At 40.4% G+C, this 22,545-nt stretch overlaps 2 protein-coding genes and 3 long non-coding RNA genes across 6 annotated transcripts in view; 2 read left to right on the top strand and 3 right to left on the bottom strand.

Annotated features, from left to right (window-relative positions):
• Nucleotides 1-37, top strand: part of LOC118495139 — a 3,459-nt gene extending 3,422 nt beyond the window's left edge. The window contains exon 3 of the long non-coding RNA XR_004897458.1: nt 1-37. This exon is cut by the window's left edge and continues 78 nt beyond it. This is a non-coding gene — a long non-coding RNA (uncharacterized LOC118495139).
• The window catches only part of LOC116039321 (NACHT, LRR and PYD domains-containing protein 3-like), a 43,368-nt gene extending 21,503 nt beyond the window's left edge, over nt 1-21,865 (bottom strand). The window contains exons 1-6 of the mRNA XM_036001615.1: nt 21,718-21,865; nt 16,654-16,939; nt 14,335-16,129; nt 14,063-14,236; nt 12,609-12,782; nt 12,446-12,492 (exon numbers count right to left, since the gene is read on the bottom strand). Of these exons, the coding sequence (XP_035857508.1) occupies nt 12,446-12,492; nt 12,609-12,782; nt 14,063-14,236; nt 14,335-16,129; nt 16,654-16,939; nt 21,718-21,732 (2,491 nt within the window). The 5' untranslated portion in view covers nt 21,733-21,865. The remainder of the gene's footprint in view (nt 1-12,445; nt 12,493-12,608; nt 12,783-14,062; nt 14,237-14,334; nt 16,130-16,653; nt 16,940-21,717) is intronic.
• Nucleotides 1-22,545, top strand: part of LOC118495137 — a 470,232-nt gene that overhangs the window by 64,775 nt on the left and 382,912 nt on the right. The gene's annotated exons all lie outside the window — the stretch shown is intronic.
• LOC116034886 (NLR family CARD domain-containing protein 3-like) overlaps nt 1-22,545 on the bottom strand; it is a 972,843-nt gene that overhangs the window by 59,532 nt on the left and 890,766 nt on the right. The window lies entirely within an intron of this gene.
• Nucleotides 1-22,545, bottom strand: part of LOC116039322 — a 95,652-nt gene that overhangs the window by 49,367 nt on the left and 23,740 nt on the right. The gene's annotated exons all lie outside the window — the stretch shown is intronic.

Here is a 22,545-nt window from a genome sequence, read left to right on the forward strand (position 1 = left end):
ACAATTTATTATTATTTTAAATTTACTTCAGCGCGAACAAAAAAATACCCTAATTGGCCCATAAGAAACATTTAAAAGAAACAAGCAGCTGATTGGATAGATTGGGTCACATCTATACAAAGAGACAGAGGGGCCGGGTCAGAGACTCCAGCCAGCCGAAGTGCCATGCTGCAGAAACAGTTCACCTGCTCGTGGGTCAGCCGCGCCCCCGGCAGAGATGGAGGGAATCCCCGCCCCCCCTCCACCTGTTGCTGCGGCGGAGAGGACACAAAAAGAGGGCGAAAAATCCTGCTACCTATAGCTCGGATCCTGCATGTTGGGATAAAATTGATGAAGACATGAGGGCATATTGGATTAAAATGGGATCTAAAAGTTGCCAGAACAAAGACGCAGATGTTGCTGCCTCAGAAAGACAACATAAACACCAAAAGAGGTAGGCTACTTCCAAAACCCTGTTTAAAAATAAACTGGCAAATGGTGAAACGCAGCCAAGAGAATGGCTGTTTTATCCCCCCTCAAAAGGCATTGTGTTGTGTCGTGCAAATTATTTGGGAACAGTGATATTCAAGTGACTGGAAAAATGCAGCTGCACGCTAGCTGAACATGAGGGATCCGAGTGCCACAGATAGGTAGCATAAAGCTCGCCAGTGTTACGCGCTGGGCTGACAGTGGGTGGATAGATTTAGATATAAAAAAATGAGTTGACAATGAATGTGAATATTGGACCGAGGTTTTAAAGAGGGTGGCTGCGGTGGTGAAAATCAAGAAAGAAAAAATTCTAAAGGTGGTATGATTATGCAACAATATGTAGCGTACATGTTGTGCTGCCGTTTCATTATTGTTGTTAATAAGTGTTATGTGCTGCTGCTGTTTTTTTATTTTATTTTATTCACAATTTAGTGTATTGCACAGTGGTTTGTGTCTCAGTAATGATCAGTGGTGGAAAGTACTGTACTTCAGTCCAAATATTGAGGTACTTGTACTTTACTTGAGTCTTTTCTTTTCATGCCACTGTCTACTTCTACTCCACTACATTTCAGAGAGAAATATTGTACTTTTTACTCCACTACATTCATCTGTTACAGCTTTAGTTACTAGTTACTTTAGTTACTCCACTACATTCATCTGTTACAGCTTTAGTTACTAGTTACTTTACACATTAAGATTACTGCACACAAAACACATGTAGTTTATAAAATCTGATGTTTTATTCTAAAGTAAACTAGCCGACAATATAACAGACTACAAGTCCAGCTGAGATGATCAGACCATTACACACTTAGTTGATTGACAGAACTGTTTGGTTTGTTTAAAACATGTGAGTATTTTTCGATATTCAGTACTTTCACTTTTAATATTTCAAGTACATTTTCCTGATACTTACTTAAGTAACATTTTCAATGCAGGACAGTAGTACTTTTACTGAAGTAAAAGATCTGAATACTTCTTCCACCACTGGTAATGATGTTGTGATGTTGCCTCAGTAAAACATGGTGTTCTGCACTGCTGGAGATGCTGTAGCCTACCTGTTGGTTAACAAAGCTAACAGATGCTGTTGCCTACCTGTTGGTTATTAAGCTAAAAGTGATTACCAGCTTGCTGTTGAACTGTGAATCCAGGGAATTCTGCTGCTTTGTTGTTTATAGTTACATTTCCATTGTAATTGTTGATGTAAATGTTTTGGTGCTGTGGTGGCAGAGGATAATATCTGGTATTCTTTCAACTTACATCTATGTTGATGTTAGTTTTATGATGTAGTTTTCTCATTTTACGTGTGTGTGTGTGTGTGTGTGTGTGTGTGTGTGTGTGTGTGTGTGTGTGCCTGTGTGTCAGTCCCACTTATTTGCGTGTGGACCATGTATGGCACTAAATACATTTTTCCAGTAAAGCACAATGATTAAGGGGGGGGCCTCACACAAAGAGCAGCCTAGGGGCCCCTGACCACCTTAATCCGCCCCTGAACACAAGAGTTAAAGGTCCAATTGGTGGGAATTTCTCCTTCTAGCGTTGAGATCATTTGTATCAATCTCAGTAAAGAGAGTCAACTGATGAACAAAATCATGATATGATCAAATGAACAAATGATCGCCCTCAAGATGAAACATATAGATTTTATTAAAAGCATTTAGAAACATTAGACTATATGATTGTTTATAGAAACATTTGTTTTCCACATTTTAAATATATTACAATATGATTCAAAATATAAAAGGAAATAATAGTAAGCAATAAAAGTTCATTATTTCTTTTAGATGTTACATATTATGACATGTTTTTAGTAGGGCTGTCAGCATTAACGCGTTAATCGCGATGCGATTAAGGGCCGACGCAATGCCATTCATTTTTTTTAATTGCATTAATCGCATGCCTGCATTTATTAATTTATTTTACACTTCACTCGGCTTTGCATCGTGCCTAATAGGCTACTATTTTGACCCTTTGCAGCACCGTTACTTCTCATCAAGCTGCCACTTCCTCCTAACACATCCTGCTGCTGCTGCTGCAGGCATGATGGAGAAACACAGCAGCAATAACTCTGAATGGAGCTTTTTATTTTCCAAAACTCCCGGACGGCTCGTAGACAAGTCGAAAGCCATATGCACGTTGTGTAAAGCCGAATTAAAATATCACTGAAGCATGTCAAGCTTGAGCTACAACCTACGAGCTAAGCATAGTAGTACAGTTAACGTGATGCTACCAGCTAGCGGGCTAAACGAGTGGCAACTAACTGCAGACCTATCAGCATCGTAGAGGACTCGGGTCTTAAAGACGTACTACGGTTGGCCTGTCTCGTTGCCGTCGAGGGAGACAGTAGTTTCACCATACACATCCCACACGGAGAAAGCAGCCACACTAGAATAGCTGCAAAGTGCTGCAAATGCTGTCTCATTAACCGCTGATCAGTGGACGTCAGTGAGTAATCAACATTATTTAGGAGTTACTAAACACTATATTGACTCTGGTAAGGATAGGGATTTTTAGTTTTTTAGTTAGGCACTTGGAGAAATTGTGCAATAATGATAGATTCACACGGTTTTCTTTTGTTTACAGTAAATAAATAATTGCAAATCTTAAAATCAAGTTCATAAAGTAACTTTATTTGCATTCATTTGATTCCCAATCACTACTGAAATGCAAAATAATAGAATTTTAATTATGTGATAAAATATGTGATTAATCGCAATCAACTATAGACATTCAGTGATTAATCGCGATTAAAAAAATGTATTCGTTTGACAGCCCTAGTTTTTAGTCAAACAGTTAAAATGTTGATAATCACAGAGATTAAATCAGATGAATGTTTTGTGTTTGAGTCTCAGATCTGCTTCTCAGTGAGAGTGTGTGTGATGGTGAACTGACTGAACTTTGATTTCAGCAGCTGATGTTCAGTCAGTGTTTCTGTCCACAGGAGAGACTCTCAGTCCTGCAGAGGACTCAGAGACACTGAGGAACCAGGAGACCAGACCCCAAACCCAGGATAGAGAGGCTGAGTGAATGTGGTGTTGAAGGTGTGAAGGTGGATCAGTGAGTCAGAGGAGACTGTGTAGAAGGACAGAGAGCCAGCAGGACAGTCCACATACACTGCTACTCTACCAGAGACAGAGGAGGAGGAGATGGATGTTACTCTCTTATTGTGACAGACACAGTAACCATCATCATAGCAGTACAGACTCCAGGACTGATCATTATATCCAAACATAAAGTTAATACTGACTCCTCTCCTGCTGATTTCTCTGTAACTCACTGCTATATAAACCTTTCCTCTCCTCTCAACCTCCCAGTAACAGCGACCAGTCAGACCATCTCTACACAGCAGCTGAGGACAGCCAAACCTCTCTGGATGATCAGGATATGGCTGCTCCTCCTCCACATTTGTCACCTTCCTGTTGTTGTCAGACAGTTTGAGGTGTCTGTATACTGTGTTTGTGTCCAGTTCCAGTTGACAGACATCTGATGGAGAGAAACAAAAACAACACAGCAGCAGATTATCATCTGTTGATTTATTAACTCTTGTGTTGTCTTCCCGTCAAACTGAGTCGGTCTGTTTGCCTGTTTATAAAGCATGAAGTATAAATTAAAGCTGCAAGCAGCGATGGATGGGCCCTCGTGCCTCTGCGCACGAAGATATGCAACTTCCTGTTTCGACAGCCCCCTACAGGAAGTTGGTCCTGTAACTTGCGTATTGTGTTAGCTATCAAAATTCTTTTGATAACTATTTGTCATGAGGGTCCACCGAGTCTACGTGCACATTTTTGTGTAGACAAACGCTCTAGGAGTTAAAAAAAAAGTAGGCTTCGCTCAAAGCGAATTTGCTAATTAATTAAAAAAATGAAAACAGCGCCATCTACAGGCCGATTGATGCCATATTTGGCACACAGCCTCATTGGCACATGAGGAACAACTGTCTTATGTTTTGTGTCCATCGGAATAGCTGCGTGCAATATACAACCGTTCCTGTTTCGACACCCACCTACAGGAAGTTGGTCCTCTGTAACTTGTGCATTGTTTTAGTTATTAAAATTCTTTTGATAATTTTTTGTCACGAGGGGCCTCCGAGTCTGTATGCAAGTTTTTGTGCGGATCAGACTCACACTCCAGGAGTAGTTAGACAGAGTAGATTTCCTATATATCAATATTTTGCTGATTAATAAAAAAAAATTAAAACAGCGCCATCTAATGGCCGATTGATGCCAAGTTTGGCATATATGCTAAACCGGCCATGACGAACAACCTTGTCAAGTTTCGGGGCAATCGGAATAATTGTTGCCAAGATAACGCAACTTTCTGTTTAGACAGGAAGTTGCTGTAACTTGCGCATTTTTCAACTATCAAAATTCTCTGGATAACTTTTTGTCATGACGGTCAAGAGATACTACCTGCAAAGATTCAAGAAGATTGAAATCACGGCCTAGGACGAGTTCGAAAGAATGTAAAACACATGAAAAATGCATAATAAAAAATGGCCGCCTTCCGGTTGGGCAGAGCTAATGAAGGTAAATGGGAAATATGTCGAAGTTAAGGCCTTCCAGGCATTAGGGGGCGCTATGGAGCCCACTTGCAGGTTTGGGCCAAACTGCTGTACAGTCTCGCAAAGCTCCCAGGTGTTTATGTGGGTGCAAATTTGGACCAATCAGTACCTTACTGTCGGGGTGGCCTCATGAGTGGCCCTAGATGGTACCCATCAAATTTTGTAGAAATTGGATGAGCCGTTCATGAGCTATAAACTTTATGTACTTGTAGCGTCCCCTAGTGGCCAATTTTTGTAAAATGTGTGGGGCATCTCCAGAGGGTCATGGCAAACAAGAATCTTAAGGTTTGCGTTGATAGCTATTATTTTGGTCGAGATATGGCAAAGTTGGTGTTTGCATACTTAGCTACACAAATTTGTGCGTAATATGTGCAATTTTTATCCTATAAAAATTCTTTGGATAACTTTTAGTCAGGTACATCTGGAGATGCTACCTGCCAAGTTTCGTGCAGATCGGTCGCACGCTCTAGGAGGAGTTCGGCAAAGTAGGTTTTCGATAAATTGCAATTTTTCATGCATAAACGTCTAGGCGGAAATGGGCATGGCCTATATCAGGAGATTCAGCTGGATCCAGGGAACGCGGAAATATATGGTTTTTGAATGTGAGATGTACGGTTTGGGAGTTAAAGGGCCAAATGCTTTTGTTTCTGCAATAGCGCCACCTAGTTGTGGATATGTGTAATTTTTTTGAATCTTTGCAATTTTCACCAGTTGTGACATGTGTGCAAATTTTTGTGAGTTTTCGTGCATTCTAACCCCCTCAAAAATGCGATGAGGAATTGGTAAAAATAATCTGAGTAAAAACAATAGGGTCCTTGCAGTTTCACTGCTCGGGCCCTGATAATTCCTGCAGTTTCAATAGGGCCTTCGCCGCTGTCAGCGCTCGGGCCCTAAATATCACCCAATTCTATTTTACACCTTCTAGTCAACTCATTACAACTCATTACCATTAGTTTGATAGTTTTACACTTATTCTTTGGAATTTATGGTCAATAAACCTAATTTACATGAAATTATAAACAAGTTTAGAGTAAAATAAGCAGAGGTGTATAAAGTACTAGAGACCCATACTTGAGTAAAAGTACAAGTGCTCTATCAAAAAAGTGACTTGAGTAGAAGTAGAAGTGCTCTTTAAGCACAACACTTAAGTAGAAGTAGTAAAGTATTCAAAAATGTTTGTACTTAAGTATTGCAAGTAGTTTATTTTAAAATGTACTACTCAAGTACTGAAAGTAAAAGTACAAGTATTGTGTTATTTAGTTATTCAAGAAAGCAGTCAAAAGTTTGAATATCATATTGTTTATATTACGTCAAATGTTTAGCCAAGGCTGTAGCCAAAGGAATTAAGAAATATTAATTACATTAAAAATAACAAATACAGAAATAAAATGTACAATTATCACACTGTGCAAGTAAAATAAACATCCTCTCCAGCACAGTAACAATTAAAGCCCCCAAAAAAGTTATCACACACTAGCTAGTAACGTGTGATGAACAGGAAAATTAGCAAGCTAGCAAACTAGCAGCTTCACATCACAGGGTCAAACGGTTAACATTCAGGACTCACTGCAGACTCAAACAGCTCAGGAATAGCTTAATCTGCTGCAACAATGGCTAAATAGAAAGAGTACAAACTTACATCATCTCTGACTTCTGAACGGGCAACCGTAATGAAAAGAAACATGATGCGATCTCGGGGATTTCTTACGTAAATTATGTAATTAGCATACGTAACTAACGTCCACACACTGTAACCTACGCGGTCTCCGTAGCGTGAGGAATTCACAACAGTAACGAGTAACGACGCAGCACATAAAAAATGTATCGGAGTAAAAGTATTAAATTCATCGAAAATATGTACTCAAGTAATAGTGGAAGTAGGAGAAAAAAATAATACTCCAGTAGAGTACAGATACAGCCTTTTAGTACTTAAGTAGAATAGTGAAGTAGTTATACTTCGTTACTATACAGCTCTGAAAATAAGTGGAAATTATGAATTATTTTCCCTATATTTAAGATCAGATGAATATATGTTTATGGATTATCACAGACTGGTATATGTTAATGTTTAGTCAGGATACTGTTTGGCATCCCAAAATCACACTGTTGTCTTCCCTGGTCTGCTTTGCTTGTTTCTAAAGTATAGAAAATTATAATTTATTACTCAATTCTGTGTTTCCTCTTTTTAACCAACTTCATTACCACTAGTTTTATAGTTTTACACTGATTATCTGCATTCATGGTAAATAAACCACGTTTAAATGAACTTATATCTAATTTCTAAGTAAAATGAGGAGAAATGATTAATTGCTGTTTGACAAATTGTCTTTCCTCATATAGGAAAAGACACGTCTAAGGTGTTATAAGAACAAGTTTACAAAGCTAAGAAAATACGGTAAATCTTAAAAGTATCGATTCCGTCCTAAATATGCTTTTAAACGAAAGTTTGACTCAGGTACATTCACAAAAAGTCCCTAGGTTGCATTTTGGCAAGAGTTACGCTTTAAGAACGCTTAAAATCCCATGCTTTTTGGTCTAAACGTCATACCCAAATTAAAAGTGGTTCAGCTCCCATAAACTTTGACTCTCTGGGGTGTGCCTGATATCATTGGAAACACTCTCAAGTTTTTGTTACAGGGTGATTCTAGGCCTTACTGACACAGAGTTACAGAGGCTAGAATGGAGGGGTTTATTCCGTCCAAGTCATACATCTGTAAATGTATGAATTATTTTCTACAGATATGCGATATAAGATGTTCTGTTCAAGTAGCCTTTAGTTTTCTTTGGAGTTTTTTAAATAAATCAGCATTTTATCCACAGCGGTGATATAGTCCCAAAAACATTTTTTTCATACATCGCCACAGTCCAAGGAAATGGAATATCCAAGCCATTTTATCCAAAACGAGCTGTTCGCCTCACAATCGAATTTCAACTGAAAACCCGTAAACACAATTTCATTTCCGGACTTAAAATCACGCCTCCCTTCTCACGTGAGCATTCTACACGCTTGATATGTGTGTCACTGTATTCTCTGAGGTCTATCGATTCCATGATACCTTGTATGAGCCAATCCGTTCACGGGAGGTGGAGACAGCCCTGTGGGAAACCAATGATTTCTCTGACGCGATGTTGGCCCACGTGCAGTTGATCGACGTTTGCTCGGACCAGTTACACCTGGATGTTACGAGACCCTCCTAACTTTTTAGCCAATTGAGCCTAAGCATGTATTGGATTTCTCATCCTCCTGCTGTGTTATCTCTGCTTTACTCCATAAAAAAGGACTGGTATGATGCATAGCACATCCTGAACAATTTATAATTACTTATTTCTATATATTTATGCTTTCTGTTGGCTCCACTGTTGATGAAATGTATTGATTAGTTCTGTTGGATCATTGTGTTCAGTTTGTTGTGTTTGTGGATTTTAAATCGATCGATTGAGTTCTAACATCTTTCCAAAACAGAAACTCTGGAGAAATTAATCAATGTACTTCAGTCACGAAAATGTAAAGATCTATGTAAAGAAATCTGGTTTTAAACTGACACAGATAATGGACGTCAACACAAAATTGATTGCAGATTCTTGCATCTCTCAAACATGTACAGTAACTACACGTCACGGTGACGCAGACCACAGCAACTGTGATTGGTCCGCTTGGGCGTGGCTTGGTAGCATTGCCTTTCCCCTACTCTTTACAGGTTTCTCCTTCTCCATAAACAACATGAAATTAAAGCAACACTATGTAACTTTTCCATCTTCAGTCCCCCTACAGCAGAGGTGCCCAAATTCTTTCATATGAAGGGCCAAAATGTATCAGGATGGAAGGCCACGGGCCAAAAATAAATGTCAATGTTGAAGAAAACAGTAATTCTTGCCATTCTCCGTAGATAAAACATACATATGTAATTTAAATGGGAAGTTTACCAGCACTGTGCTTTACATTGCCGTTAAACTCAGATTACATAATTTTTAACTGCACAAAATGTACATTTCATAGTCATACTTTTAAAATAAGAGGAGAATAAGCATGAGCATGTCAAATACACGGGGGGCAAAAACAAAGAGAGCACGGGCCAAACTTGGTCCGCGGGCCCCAAATTGGGCGGTCTTGCCCTACAGGTTGTCTCATTGGAACTACAGTGGCGTGAGCTGTAGTTCCAATGAGACAACCTGTACCGAAGAGGTTGAGGTTGAGTGTTAGAAATACAGTCTAATGGCTTGTTTGACTAATGTGCATTTGTTTTGAATTGTACTGTTGTGAAAAACAAAAAATAAACTATACACAAAGAAAAGCATTTTTTATTTTATTTTCCATGCATAGTTATTTAGAAACGCGATTTTCTAATTTTGCAGTTGATGAATATTAATAGCAAAGACTAAAGGGAAAAGAACATGAGCATATTTATGTGTGGGACTTAGTTTGATTTAAAATAACACTGCATTATTAGTTGTTTTAAATAAATTACTTTTTTGAAAATATTAATTCATGGTAGGCCTAACATATTAATTATTATATTCAGAAGATGATCCTCATATCAATCACCGTGGTTACAGCTTGTAGCCATCCTAACCTTTGTAGCCTTTACTGAGATTACCTTTTCAAAACTAAGAAGGGACTAGTTTTAGGAAGCATTTTCAGGAAATAAAAGGATAAGCTAATGTTTGCTGAGGTTTTTGTTCACAGAGTAAGATGTACTGTATATATTTGTTTGAGTATGTGTACATATACAACATGTGTTTTGGCATTTTTGGCACACTTCTATCTCAGCCTATATACTGCCGTGACATGGGTCAGAGGGTATCAGAGGTCATAAATGATGAACCAATCAATCGTCTCTGCTCCTAAAGGCACCTTGGCGTTCATATGGACAACACCTTTGGCTGGAAGGCCCATGTTGAAAGTGTGTGTTATCATTTAGAGCAGACACAGTGAATCAGAGCGTTTATGTTATACAAGGCTGCATAACAGAGCATATTAATATGACTGTCATGAAGATTGTGGAGAGGAATAGAAACCAGTCTCCCCAGGCAAGCACAGAGAGTATGGTCTGATCTATCTTTATTATCCATGCCAAGTATGAGCTCTTATCCTCTGGCAGAAGATATGGGTACCCCAATGTAAACTTAACATTTCTAAACTATAGGCCTAATTCGGACCTACCTCAATTAAAACTTTAAATAATGTTGCTTGAGGCTGCAGGGGTTGTGCAATAGCTGATATTATTTTTGATATAATGTATATAGGGTTGTGTGTGGGTTGCTCTTGTCACGGTTTGTGAAAAATGAGCAATAGATTGTGGCTGTGTGATGTGCTACAGTCTGACTACTTATCACTTTGTTTATGTTGTTTTTTATTGTATAGTATATGTCAGCTGTATGATAAAACAATAAGTGTTATGTGTGAAGCATTTGAACTCAAGGCAAATATCCCTCTGGGGACAGTAATGTATAATCGGTAAATTGGTCTCCATGATATAGTAAATATTAAAACATTGTCGTAGGACTATAGCAAACACATCGTTGGAAAGGTCTCAACCGCGAACATATGTCAGTCTGAAGAGGATACATTACTCCTGCCCACTACTCCTAGACACATAGGACCAGCTGTTATAGAAACCTCTGGACCTCAGCTGTAATGTAGATATGGTCACCAAAGTTTACCCAGTGTAAGCACTGTCAAATATGGTAATACACTATTTTCACCTATTTAAAAATCTGATGACACTAGTCTGTTCCCCATCCCAAAAAAAACACAGGGTGTATCCAAAATTCTACTCTGCCAACTTCTAATTATGAGAAATATACCAATATACTTTAAAAATACAACTCCCATAAGAGAACCTGTTACAAAGCTAGCGTACTTGTAGTTCTTCCGTGGTGGGTGGACTTGGTCGGCTCCTGTGTTTCGGCTGTCTGCCGTGAATGGGCTTCATTCCATTTCAGATTGCTGCCGCCCGCCGGCCGGCTGGGCAAACAGTACATGAGACAAATACATGAAACTGTATTTTATTATTATTTCTATCTTCATTGCTTACATCAATATTAATATTACAAATATTATGTATTTTTAATCTTCTTATCTGCCGAGCTGTAATTACTACGTCACTTCCGGAGTATTCCACAGATTTTTTTAAATGTTATTACGGTGCATAACTTACTGGAACAAATCTAAGCAACGTGTTGTTGCTGGTTAAAGACCCACTGATCGCTGTCCGATTCTTTGAAATGAATGCCTGCCTTGCATTTTGGGATTTCGGCTTTGAATGCGTCTAGCTCGGTCATGTCGTAATGTTCTGTATTACAGCATACTGTAATATTTCACCGGTAATAAGACCAAAATAATATTATTAAAATAAAGAAATTAATACCACGATAACATCTAAATAAATGTTGATAGATCTAGCATTATGGTGTTAAAAATATCAATAAACAAAAAAGCAACCCAGCTTCCCTGGCCGAAATAGACCAAAATAATAACATTAAAAGAAATACATATAAACCATTATAAGATCTTGTGAATAAATGTTGATTAAAACAGCGGTTATTGGGCTAAAAATACCAATAATAAAACTGTCACAGATGTCAAGTTAAGGAGGGCGTGTTGTTCCTTTTGTCTATATCCGACGGTGAGGGATTAACATGAATGTCTATCTGATGGACCCCCCCGTTGAATAATAACGCAACAGGAACCCCTCTTTCGTTAAAACTTAACGCCAGGGGTCCTTGACCATGTGTCAGACATTTGACGAGTAGGGAGTAAGACTGTTGAAGGAGAGGGTTCACTTTTCCTGCTACAGATTTCCCACCGTAACAGGGGAGACACTTTTTTTCTCCATCTACACCGCTAGAGTAGGTACTCGCTACAAACTAATGCGAGTCACGCTCTCAACTCTCTACCACACACTCAGGCCACTTACGTAGGCTACAGCGAAAGTTCTGCATAGAGCCTACGCAGAAGCATAAATCTGCCTTTAGACTCAACTCTCTTCAAAATGCAAAATGTTGCTGAAAAAAATCTAACCTCAACCAGCAGTCTGCTTTCATTTGCTTGTGCTGATTGTCTGTCAGATTGTGCCCCTTCTGGTTTTACCTATTTTCTGTAATGAGATTTGATGTTGTCTTGTTTTTACTGCTGGTGCTGATTGTCTGCTTAACATTGGTCTGTATGCATTGTCTGCATTATTCACTACTGCATGATGCTGCCTGACTCCTCTAAGCTCTTCATTCTGCTCAGATGTTTTACTTTCTCCGGTTCTGATTTGACATGTGTGTTTTTATTTTATTTTTATATTTAACATCAGGCAGAGGGATAACAGGTGAAAAGTAGCCTTTTGGCACATTTACAGGGATGTTGATCAATGTGCATTCACCCGGACAATTAGTGAATTAAATAAATCAAACTTAAAACACACTCACACTTCCTCACACCAGGTTTCAACCTCTGTGGTCCACCATGGTCCATCCTGCAGGAAGAAATAGTCACAATCAACTTCATACACATTCACTCAGATCATCCATTAAACATGAACCAGAGTTCCTCAGTTAATGGCAGAGGAACTGTTTGTCCATCTGTCCATACCTGAGAGTTTCCAGTCTCCAGTTAGGATCCTTAAGTCCTGCTGACAGTAGCTTCACTCCTGAGTCTCCAGGATGATTATAACTCAGGTCCAGCTCACTCAGATGGGAGGGGTTAGAGCTCAGAGCTGAGGCCAGAAAAATACAGCCTTCCTCTGTGACCAGACAGCCTGACAGACTGCAAAAAAAAACACACACACACACACACACACACACACACACACACACACACACACACACACACACACACACACACACACACCCATGCACATGTTAGACACATTAGATGCTCATTACAGCAACAAAAACTGTCACTGATGGAGAATAGTGTTCTGAAGTCCTGTAATAAACACTTCTGATGTAGACCCCCATCATAATCCACCACACAAATCTGAAAACAAAACCCTCCTCAAGTCCTAGAAATGCCCCACACTAGAGAATTAGAATTCTGATAGATTCTGGGTGGAGATGTGGACATGGTTGGGGAGTACAGATACCTGGGTGTCAACATCGACAACAGGCTGAACTGGAAAATCAACAGCACTGCTGTTTACAAGAAAGGGATGAGCAGACTCTATTTCCTGAGGAAGCTAAGCTCCTTCAACGTGTGCAGCAGAATGTTGGAGATGTTCTACCAGTCTGTTGTTACCAGCTGAATGGTAGAGATGTTCTACCAGTCTGTTGTTTGCAGCTGAATGGTTGAGATGTTCTACCAGTCTGTTGTTACCAGCTGAATGGTGGAGATGTTCTACCAGTCTGTTGTTACCAGCTGAATGTTGGAGATGTTCTACCAGTCTGTTGTTACCAGCTGAATGGTGGAGATGTTCTACCAGTCTGTTGTTAGCAGCTGAATGGTGGATATGTTCTAACAGTCTGTTGTTTGCAGCTGAATGGTGGAGATGTTCTACCAGTCTGTTGTGGCCAGCGCTCTGTTCTCGACACAAACACACTGAACAAACTCATCAGGAATGTGGCTCCGTTATTGGCTGCAAACAGGACACTTTTGAATATGTGGTGGAGAGGAGGTCACTGAACAAACTGTTATCTATCATGGATAACCCTGACCACCCTCTCCACCTCACACTGGTCCAACAGAGGAGCACCTTCTCTAAGAGGCTCCGAAAGCTTCGATGTCACACGGACCGCTACAGGAAATCATTCCTACCACAGGCAATAAAACTTTTTAACACCACATCACTGGGTGCTAGATAAGACTCTTAGACATCACATCTGCACTAAGTGCAACTTGCACAATAGGTTTATCTACATATTTATAATTACTCAGGTCCAGCTCTCTCAGACTAGAGGACTGGGAGCTGAGAACTGAGGAAAGATCTTCACAGCCTCTCTCTGACAGGTTACAGCCACTCAGTCTGAAAATTAAAGTCAATCCAATAATTAATACATGAAGTAAATAAGAGCTGAGAGCCATCATTTTTCAGCCAGCTGAACACCAACCTGAGAGTCTCCAGTGTGCAGTGTGGACTCTTCAGTCCAGCAGACACCAGCTCCACTCCTGAATCCTTCAGGTTGTTGTTACTCAGGTCCAGCTCTCTCAGACTAGAGGACTGGGAGCTGAGAACTGAGGACAAAGCTTCACAGCTTCTCTCTGAGAGTTCACAGCCACTTAACCTGAAGAGGAATCAGCAACAACAGAAAACAATAACTAGAAAATGTTGTTAGGAAGAAGAAAAACTATATTTAATCTGGATAGTTCTGTGTGCACGTACAGAGCTTTTTTGGAGGCTTTGACCACTGGCAGCAGCCTCAGAAGAGCCTCCTCTGAAGCACCGTATTTCTTCAGGTCAAACACATCCAGATCTTTTTCTGAAGACAGTAAGATGAAGACCAGAGCTGACCACTGAGCAGGAGACAGTTTATCTATGGAGAGACTTCCTGATCTCAGGGACTGTTGGATGTCCTCCACTAGAGAATGATTATTCAGTTCATTCAGACAGTGGAACAGATTGATGCTTTTTTCTGCAGACAGATCCTTATTAATCTTCTTCTTGATGTAGTTGGCTGTTTTCTTGTTTGTCTCTGACATACTTCCTGTCTGTGTCAGTAGACCTCGTAGAAGATTCTGATTGGTCTCCAGTGAAAGACCCAGGAGGAAGCGGAGGAACAAGTCCAGGTGTCCATTTGGACTCTGTAAGGCCTTGGCAACAGCACTCTGGTAGAAACATGTTGATTTGTCTCTGAAAACGTTAGACAACCAGGTTGTTTTTCGTTTTTCCAAAAGCAGATTGACTCCAGAGTTGGTGAATGTCAGATGGACATGAAGAGCAGCCAGAAACTCTTGAACACTCAGATGGATGAAGCAGAACACTTTGTCCTGGTACAGTCCTTTCTCCTCTTTAAAGGTCTCTGTGAACACTCCTGAGTAAAGTGAGGCTGCTGTGATATCGATGCCACACTCTGTCAGATCTGATTCATAGAATATCAGGTTGCCTTTTTGCAATTGCTCAAAAGCCAGTTTTCCCAGAGACTCAATCATCTTCCTGGTGTCTGGACTCCAGTGTGGATCCTTCTCGGCTCCTCCATCATACTTGACATTCTTCCGTTTGGACTGAACCACCATGAAGTGGATGTACATCTCAGTCAGGGTCTTGGGCAGTTTTTCTTCCTCTCTGGTCTTTAACACCTTCTCCAGAACTGTAGCAATGATCCAGCAGAAGATTGGGATGTGACACATGATGTGGAGGCTGCGTGATTTCTTGATGTGGGAGATAATTCTGCTGGTCTGCCCTTCATCTAGGAATCTCTTCCTGAAGTACTCCTCCTTCTGGGCATCAGTGAACCCTCTGACCTCTGTCACCATGTCAACACACTCAGGAGGGATCTGATTGGCTGCTGCAGGTCGTGTGGTTATCCACAGGCGAGCAGAGGGAAGCAGTTTCCCCCTGATGAGGTTTGTAAGCAGAACACCCACTGAGGTGGACTCTGTAACATCAGTCAGGATCTCAGTGTTGAGGAAGTCCAGAGGAAGTCGACACTCATCCAGACCGTCAAAGATGAACACAACCGGGAACTCTTCAAACCTGCAGATTCCTGCTTCTTTGGTTTCACTAAAGAACAAATGAACAAGTTCCACCAAGCTGTACTTTTTCTCTTTCAGCACATTCAGCTCTCTGAAGGTGAATGTAAATGTGAACTGGATGTCCTGGTTGGCTTTGCCTTCAGCCCAGTCCAGAGTGAACTTCTGTGTTAAGACTGTTTTCCCGATGCCAGCCACTCCCTTTGTCATCACTGTTCTGATTGGTTCATCTCTTCCAGGTGGGTCTTTAAAGATGTCTTCACATCTGATTGTTGTTTCTGGCCTGTCTGGTTTCCAGGATGCTGTTTCAATCTGTCTGACCTCATGTTCATCATTGACCTCTTCAGTCTCTCCGCCTGTGATGTAGATCTCTGTGAACATCTTATTCAAACGGGTTTTGTTTCCAGCTTTAGCAATCCCGTCAAACACACACTGGATCTTCTTTTGTGAGTTGGATTTGACTTTTCGCTGGCATGAAGCAAGAATTTCTGAAAACATAAAACAATGAAATCAATGAGGGGTTGTTGCAGTTCATGTCTGTGCACATTTTGGTTTTCTTGACATCTATTTACGAGAGAGAGAGATTATTTTAAATTACTTATTATTCCTCAACAACAACTGATATGTTGTGTGTCCAAGTCATGCATCCATGAACTCTGTGGTCTCCAAAGAAACCAGAAGGTGTATGACTTAATTATAGAAGGATGGGAATTAATATTGTCCAAGCTGTTTCTGACAGTGGCATCAGTGTGTGCAATTGTTAACCAGAAGAGCCAACAAAAAGTGGATTGTCAGACTTTGTTTTATCAACTTTTTTTCTTGGAGACACTTTACATTTTGTGTCTGTGGTAGATGTTTGCTTTGGTAGCTTGTTCTGTTGTTGTAAGCACAATATATACGTCTATCTTTGTAGATAAGAGGGAGACATTGGCTACAGAGCTGTTTGTTGAAGACATTGTGATGTTTGATTTTTTGTTACATCCATTTTCTATTTCATAATATTATGAATTACCTGCAGGTTCTGAGACGGTGTTTGATAAATTCTTCACTAGCCCATTCTGATTCATCTTCACTAAAACTATTCTAGTCACTTTAATGGTGTTCATACTGTAGGTCGAGAACATCTGGTCCACTGTCTTCACCCTGTTTACATTCTCCAGTTTGCTTTTTCGGATTGCTGGGAAGTCTTCAAGGGCCCCTTTCTGCTGCAGGTGCCACTTAAATTTTTCAAAGTCCTCAGCTCCCAAATCTTCTAAAGTTCCCAAGACGACCTCTTGAGGTGTCTCCATCTTTGGTCCCTGCAAAGATCCAAAAGATATCAAAAGAAAATTGTCAACTTATAGAATTTTTTTGGGGTTAAAAATACTTAGATTATCAAAACAGACCAGTTTTGTAGATTGAGATGTGATGACAATTTTGTATTAGTTTTAAGTAGAAGCAGACAAATATTGATGTAGAAATCTGTCCACATACAACTTAATAACTCAAGAACATGGATTCATGAACCAAGAATATGGATCAATAAACTTTGCATTCCTCTGACTTAAAGTAAAGCAGTGGTCAAAAGTACAATCGCCAACATGCTGTGCATCAACGCTACATAGTAGATACAGTATATAATATAACTCCCTAATCACCCCATCCTGGGCGGTCTTTTTCCTTCCTTCAAGCTCAGGTCCTGCACAGTATCTTAGCTATTCCTAGGACTGCACTCTTCTGGACAGAGATCTTAGTTATTGGTCCTGGAATTTCCTGGAGCCACTGTCCCAGTTTGGGGGTTACAGATTACCACTGGAACCACTGTTGCCTTCGGTTTACACATCTTTTTTAGATCTTCTCTAAGCCCTTGGTATTTTCCAGGCTGTAGCTTGGGATTGCTACGTTTATTACAACTGCCTTTTTCTGCTGTTTGTCGACCACCACAATGTCCAATTGGTTAGCCATTACCATTTTATCAGTCTGGATCTGGAAGTCCCACCGGATATTAGCTCTTTCATTCAAACACCATTGGAGGAGCCTCCCACTTTGACCATGGGACTTTCAGCCCATACTTTGCACAGATGTTGCCATAAACTATGCCAGCCACTTGGTTAACGGCGCTCATGTATGCCGTACCTGTTATGTGCTGGACTGTCTCAGGGTCACGTTTACCCAGCCTGCACCTGGGATCCTGTCTGGTATGGTAGGCCCCGCCCTCTATTGATCTTGTGCTCAGTACTTGTGTTTGTGCCTCCATGATTAGCACCTCTGTGCTATCTTTCAAATCAGCCTTTTCCAGGCACTGGAATGTTTCTCGATATCAGCCACTTCTTCTACAGTACATGTCAGTGGTACATGCCATGCAGGGACTTGTCTATCCATGATGGTTCCTCTTCTCCCTCTGCCTCTTCATCACCAGGTTTCTGCTGCCTGAGCTATTCACTTCACGCACAGCAGGTCATTACTTGGCCATATTCCTGATGTACTCCTGGATAGTGGCTCTGACCTCACTAGTCCTCAACCACCCTCCTTCCGCTTGGTGTATAGTCTCAGGTTGCTAGACTCCATGCATTGTGAAGAGCATTCTTGTCTTGATATCAGTGGCCACTATCTCTTCCTTTGGCCAGGTTATTATACCAGTAGGGTGTCTGATGACGGGCAGTGTGTATGTTTTTTTAATGATAGGTGGCTGCATGCCAACGTAGTTGCAGTCGTGAAGTCATTGGTGTTCACCCAGTGAATGAATAAATTAATAAAGAAGCAGGATGAACTCATGTCGGACTAACCGGTTCTTTCTTAATTATTGCCATTTATGACAGTGTTGATGGCTCGGACCTTGTTTTTTCCATTCAGCTGACTCCTCAGGACTTGCCATACCCTTAGAGTCCACCAGGTGTTCCGGTGCGACACGGCTGCCACCAGCAATCACGGCCTTGTGATTCTGCAGCACATTGTAGAAGCGTTCCATGTATATTTTTGACGGAGCCAGAGGGCGTTCTACAGGCCTTGCAGGGAGTGGAAAGGCTAGAGCATCTGATACATTTTCAAAATGAACTCCCAGTGCAGACTCCCGGTCATACATCACTTCACTATTTCAACAACTTAAACACAGTCACAAATATTTGATCTGTGTTCTTCATAACTGGACTAAATGGAAGAAACCATTTAACTATGTAGACTACTTACTTTTATGCTAGAAGAACAAATATCCAGGAAAAATGACCAAAACAACAAAATCTGTGAGTTGGGCAGGCAAAATGTTCCACTTCTGAGACACTCGGTGTGGTATGCAGCCTACTCGTGATTTCCATTAGCTGTGGGATTCCAAGGCTGTCCTGAACATCTGCTATGTTGCCTTCTGGTAGTTCCACCCCTTCAGTTTTGACCATCTTCCTTAAACTTTGATACCTTTTCAGAGGGTACTTTGTCACTTAGCCGTAATAACCGGCTTCAGGTATCCTTATGATTATCTCTCGATCAGATGCTGTTGTGTGAAATTTGTTGTTGGGCTTGCTACCCAATCTCGGATTGTAGGGGGGGGTGTTGGCATCCCCTCCTGACCTGTTGTCCTGGCTTCCCCTTACTGTAGCATCTTTGTTGTACCTCTAGTTGTGATATTAGTTTGTGACTGCGAATATTGGAACACTGAGCTAGTAGTTGTTTCTTAGTTAGCTTAGATGTTGGGTTTCAAAGTATCTATTAGTCCAACATTCGCTTCCTGTAACCCCTTTCCCTGGGGTCATTTATGTAGTAGCATTACAGAAGTTCCATATTTTTTGCTTTAGTCCACAAATGTCTTGTTCACATTAGGTTGTCCGAGCAGGTAGGACTCTTGTTTATGGTTTTGCTTATAGTTGAGGTAGGCAAATAGCATGAAGGGTCTTGCCCACAGAAATAAAATGTAAAGAAAGGCCATTTCCATTCAAATCAATGTAGCAGAATGGTAGGCCTGGCAGGCATTTTTATGTGTACCTTTGCAATGGTAACGTATAAACTTCTGTATAAACAGACTTCCAGGAAGTTGTGGAGGTGAGTTTTCTTTTGTAATGGAGAAACAAGCTGTGGAAAAGTAACATTACAAGGCAGAGAGCCACTCGCTAAATGAGTCAAATTTAACAACTTAATGCTTCCACACGAAGCACATTGCTATCGCCAGATGAGTGACAACTTTGTTCACCTCGTTTTCAGTAGTCTGGATTGACGATGGTTCACCTACCGGATTGTTCCAGTTCCGCCGGATGTCCGGCACTTTTCACTTTCTTTGTGCTTACATTAAAATAATTGATGAACAGCAACCTGATCATCTGAGCTACCAAGCAAACATTACACGCTGAAAATGGCAAGCGTTGGAGAAAATTTGGATTGTGCAACAAGGCAAGCTTGCTTGGTTCATTAGGGGAATGATTGTAAAGATTTACACTGAACATGGCATTTACTATCTAACTAGGAAATTTTGGAACCTATTGGCAGAGATTTGCTATGGACAAAATACACAAACTGGTAGGAGCAAATTACATTTAACTCTATGTTTCCAGGTAATTTATATAGCTTATGTTACTGTATTGTGTCAATAGTTAAGTGAAATTAATATTGTATGTGACTGTTCTTTTGTGGGGTGCAAATGTTCCACCAAAACAAGTTCCTTCCAGAGACTATTTTGCAGAGCCACCGTCACTGCATCAGGAGCTTAGCGCCGCCCAAGACGATGGTAATTGTTGTAAAGAACTACAAACATCCCTTGACTGTTTTTTCTCCTATCCAGGAGTGTATGCTCCTGTTGACACTGTCCTCTGCAGCGCTGTGGAGATATGTCTGGCAATGTGAGACTACGTTTTCACGTGTGGCGTGGCAGAGTTAGCAAGCTAATCTTAGCCAACTAACAAGTCATCTACTAGCTGGCTGGTTCTGCCATGTATTCATGATTTCTATGGTCTTGACCCTCACTGGATGAGCCCTGACCGGGATTCGAACCCCACTCTCCTGTTATGAAATGGATGTTTTTACCACACACTTTGTGTTTAAAATACTGCACTCTGAACACATGATGTGATTGGTCGCACTGATGGAACATAATTCCTACTAAATAGACTGCAAATAGTCTGAATGTGTTTTAACAGCATTTCCATGACTGTGTTTAAATTGACTACTCTTCTGAAACAGGGCCCTGGAAACAAACTGGAACACATTTAGAAGATTAATGTATAAATCTAGCATTACAGATTATTGCGTGATTAATACATTTTAATAAACTTTTATGGGCCTCCTGCTGACCCTAGCAAGGTCAAAAGCTATTGGATGTTATTTTGCTGTACTGTACTATAAGTATATTAATATCAGTCTTAATATTATTATACTTATACTTAATAAAACCCTTGAATATTTCATTGCTGAGTTCTGGTACTTTCCCCAGTAACGATTAGTGAAAGGGATTACAATTTCCAAAACAGTAATTATGTTACAGTTTATAATCCAAGGAGCTGGCTAAACAAGCAAAAGTAATACAATAGTATAATAAATAACATAACTAATTACTTTTGATACTAAGTAATACGAAAGATAATATAATTACTTTGTTTAAGGAGTAATAAGTAAAAAGTAACGTTTTACACTTCCTCAGTAAATTGCCCAACACTGTTGATGACACACTTATTCCCTGAAGTTGAGTAACACAGATGATGGTGACATAAAATAGGTTGAAACTGGCTTTAGTTTTCTGCCATATTGAAGACGGTTTACTATTTTATTTTTACTAAATGAAGCAGCATACTCAAACAAAGATGCAGAGTATAGCAATGTTCTGAAGATATTTACATCATCAGTACACCTATTTTAACACACACACACACACACACACACACACACACACACACACACACACACACACACACATCTGTAAGAGCCCTGACAGACCCTAAATCACACTGAACTCATCTTTCTCATTCAAAACAACTCTTTATCTGGACTTCTCTCTGCTTGCTGCTCACACAGGCAGCTATCTCAATTTACAGCTTTAAACAGTCACACTTTCACCGTCAATTCAACCGTTTCTCCAAAAACAACAATCACTGACATCTCAACTAATCATAGCTCCACTTACTGAACTTTCAGCCATCAGCGTGCGTCTCTTCTGTCCTCAGCAGGTCTGCGTTCAACTTCATCAGACGAAGTGAAGCGGCGCTTCTTATCCCTCGTCAGAGTGTGTGTGTGTGTGTGTGTGTGTGTGTGTGTGTGTGTGGCCACACCACACTATGAAATGTGCTGTCTCACTGGATGGAACTTGGTCACATGATCAAATGTTACAGTAAATAGAAACTTCCTCACAGCTGAATCGGAAGTCTTTCAGTATCAAATCTGGCCTGGGTTTCATTTCAACTTCCCCTCTTTCACTTCCCCTTAGCCCTTATGTATGACAAAAAACAGACATTGCACGGAGTCCACATGGAGAGCAGAGGGAAAGTGGGCTGGCTAGGAGCGGGGGATTGAAAACGCACCTGCCCTCGTTCACTTTCGGTCCAAACTATCATGGACTGACCGTTGAAGTTATAGGCTTAGCACTATTGTGCTTCTTGGAAATAATGAGAAATACATTTAGGGCGCTTTCACACCTATAGTTCGGTGGTCAACATTGTGGAATTTTTCAGTTGGTTCAGTTTGTGTTCACACTGCACTTTGTTTTGATTTTTAAAAAAATCATGCCAACAATTATTTTAAGAGATTAGTATTCTATGTATTCCAAGCGTTTGACGTCACCAGGCTTTTTATAAACAAGTGCTTATTAAACACCTGGTGGCGTTTTGATAATCAACTCCGCCCTTTGGTTTTCACAGCCAACCAATTTGAACTGTAATCACCCAATCAGTATAGAAGAAGGTCAGGCCACACTAATCAAGCATGGATCTCCTTTGCTGTTTGTTTGAGTAGCCTA

This window comes from Sander lucioperca, chromosome 5 (genome assembly GCF_008315115.2).
Source record: "Sander lucioperca isolate FBNREF2018 chromosome 5, SLUC_FBN_1.2, whole genome shotgun sequence".
Taxonomy (NCBI): Eukaryota; Metazoa; Chordata; class Actinopteri; order Perciformes; family Percidae; genus Sander; species Sander lucioperca.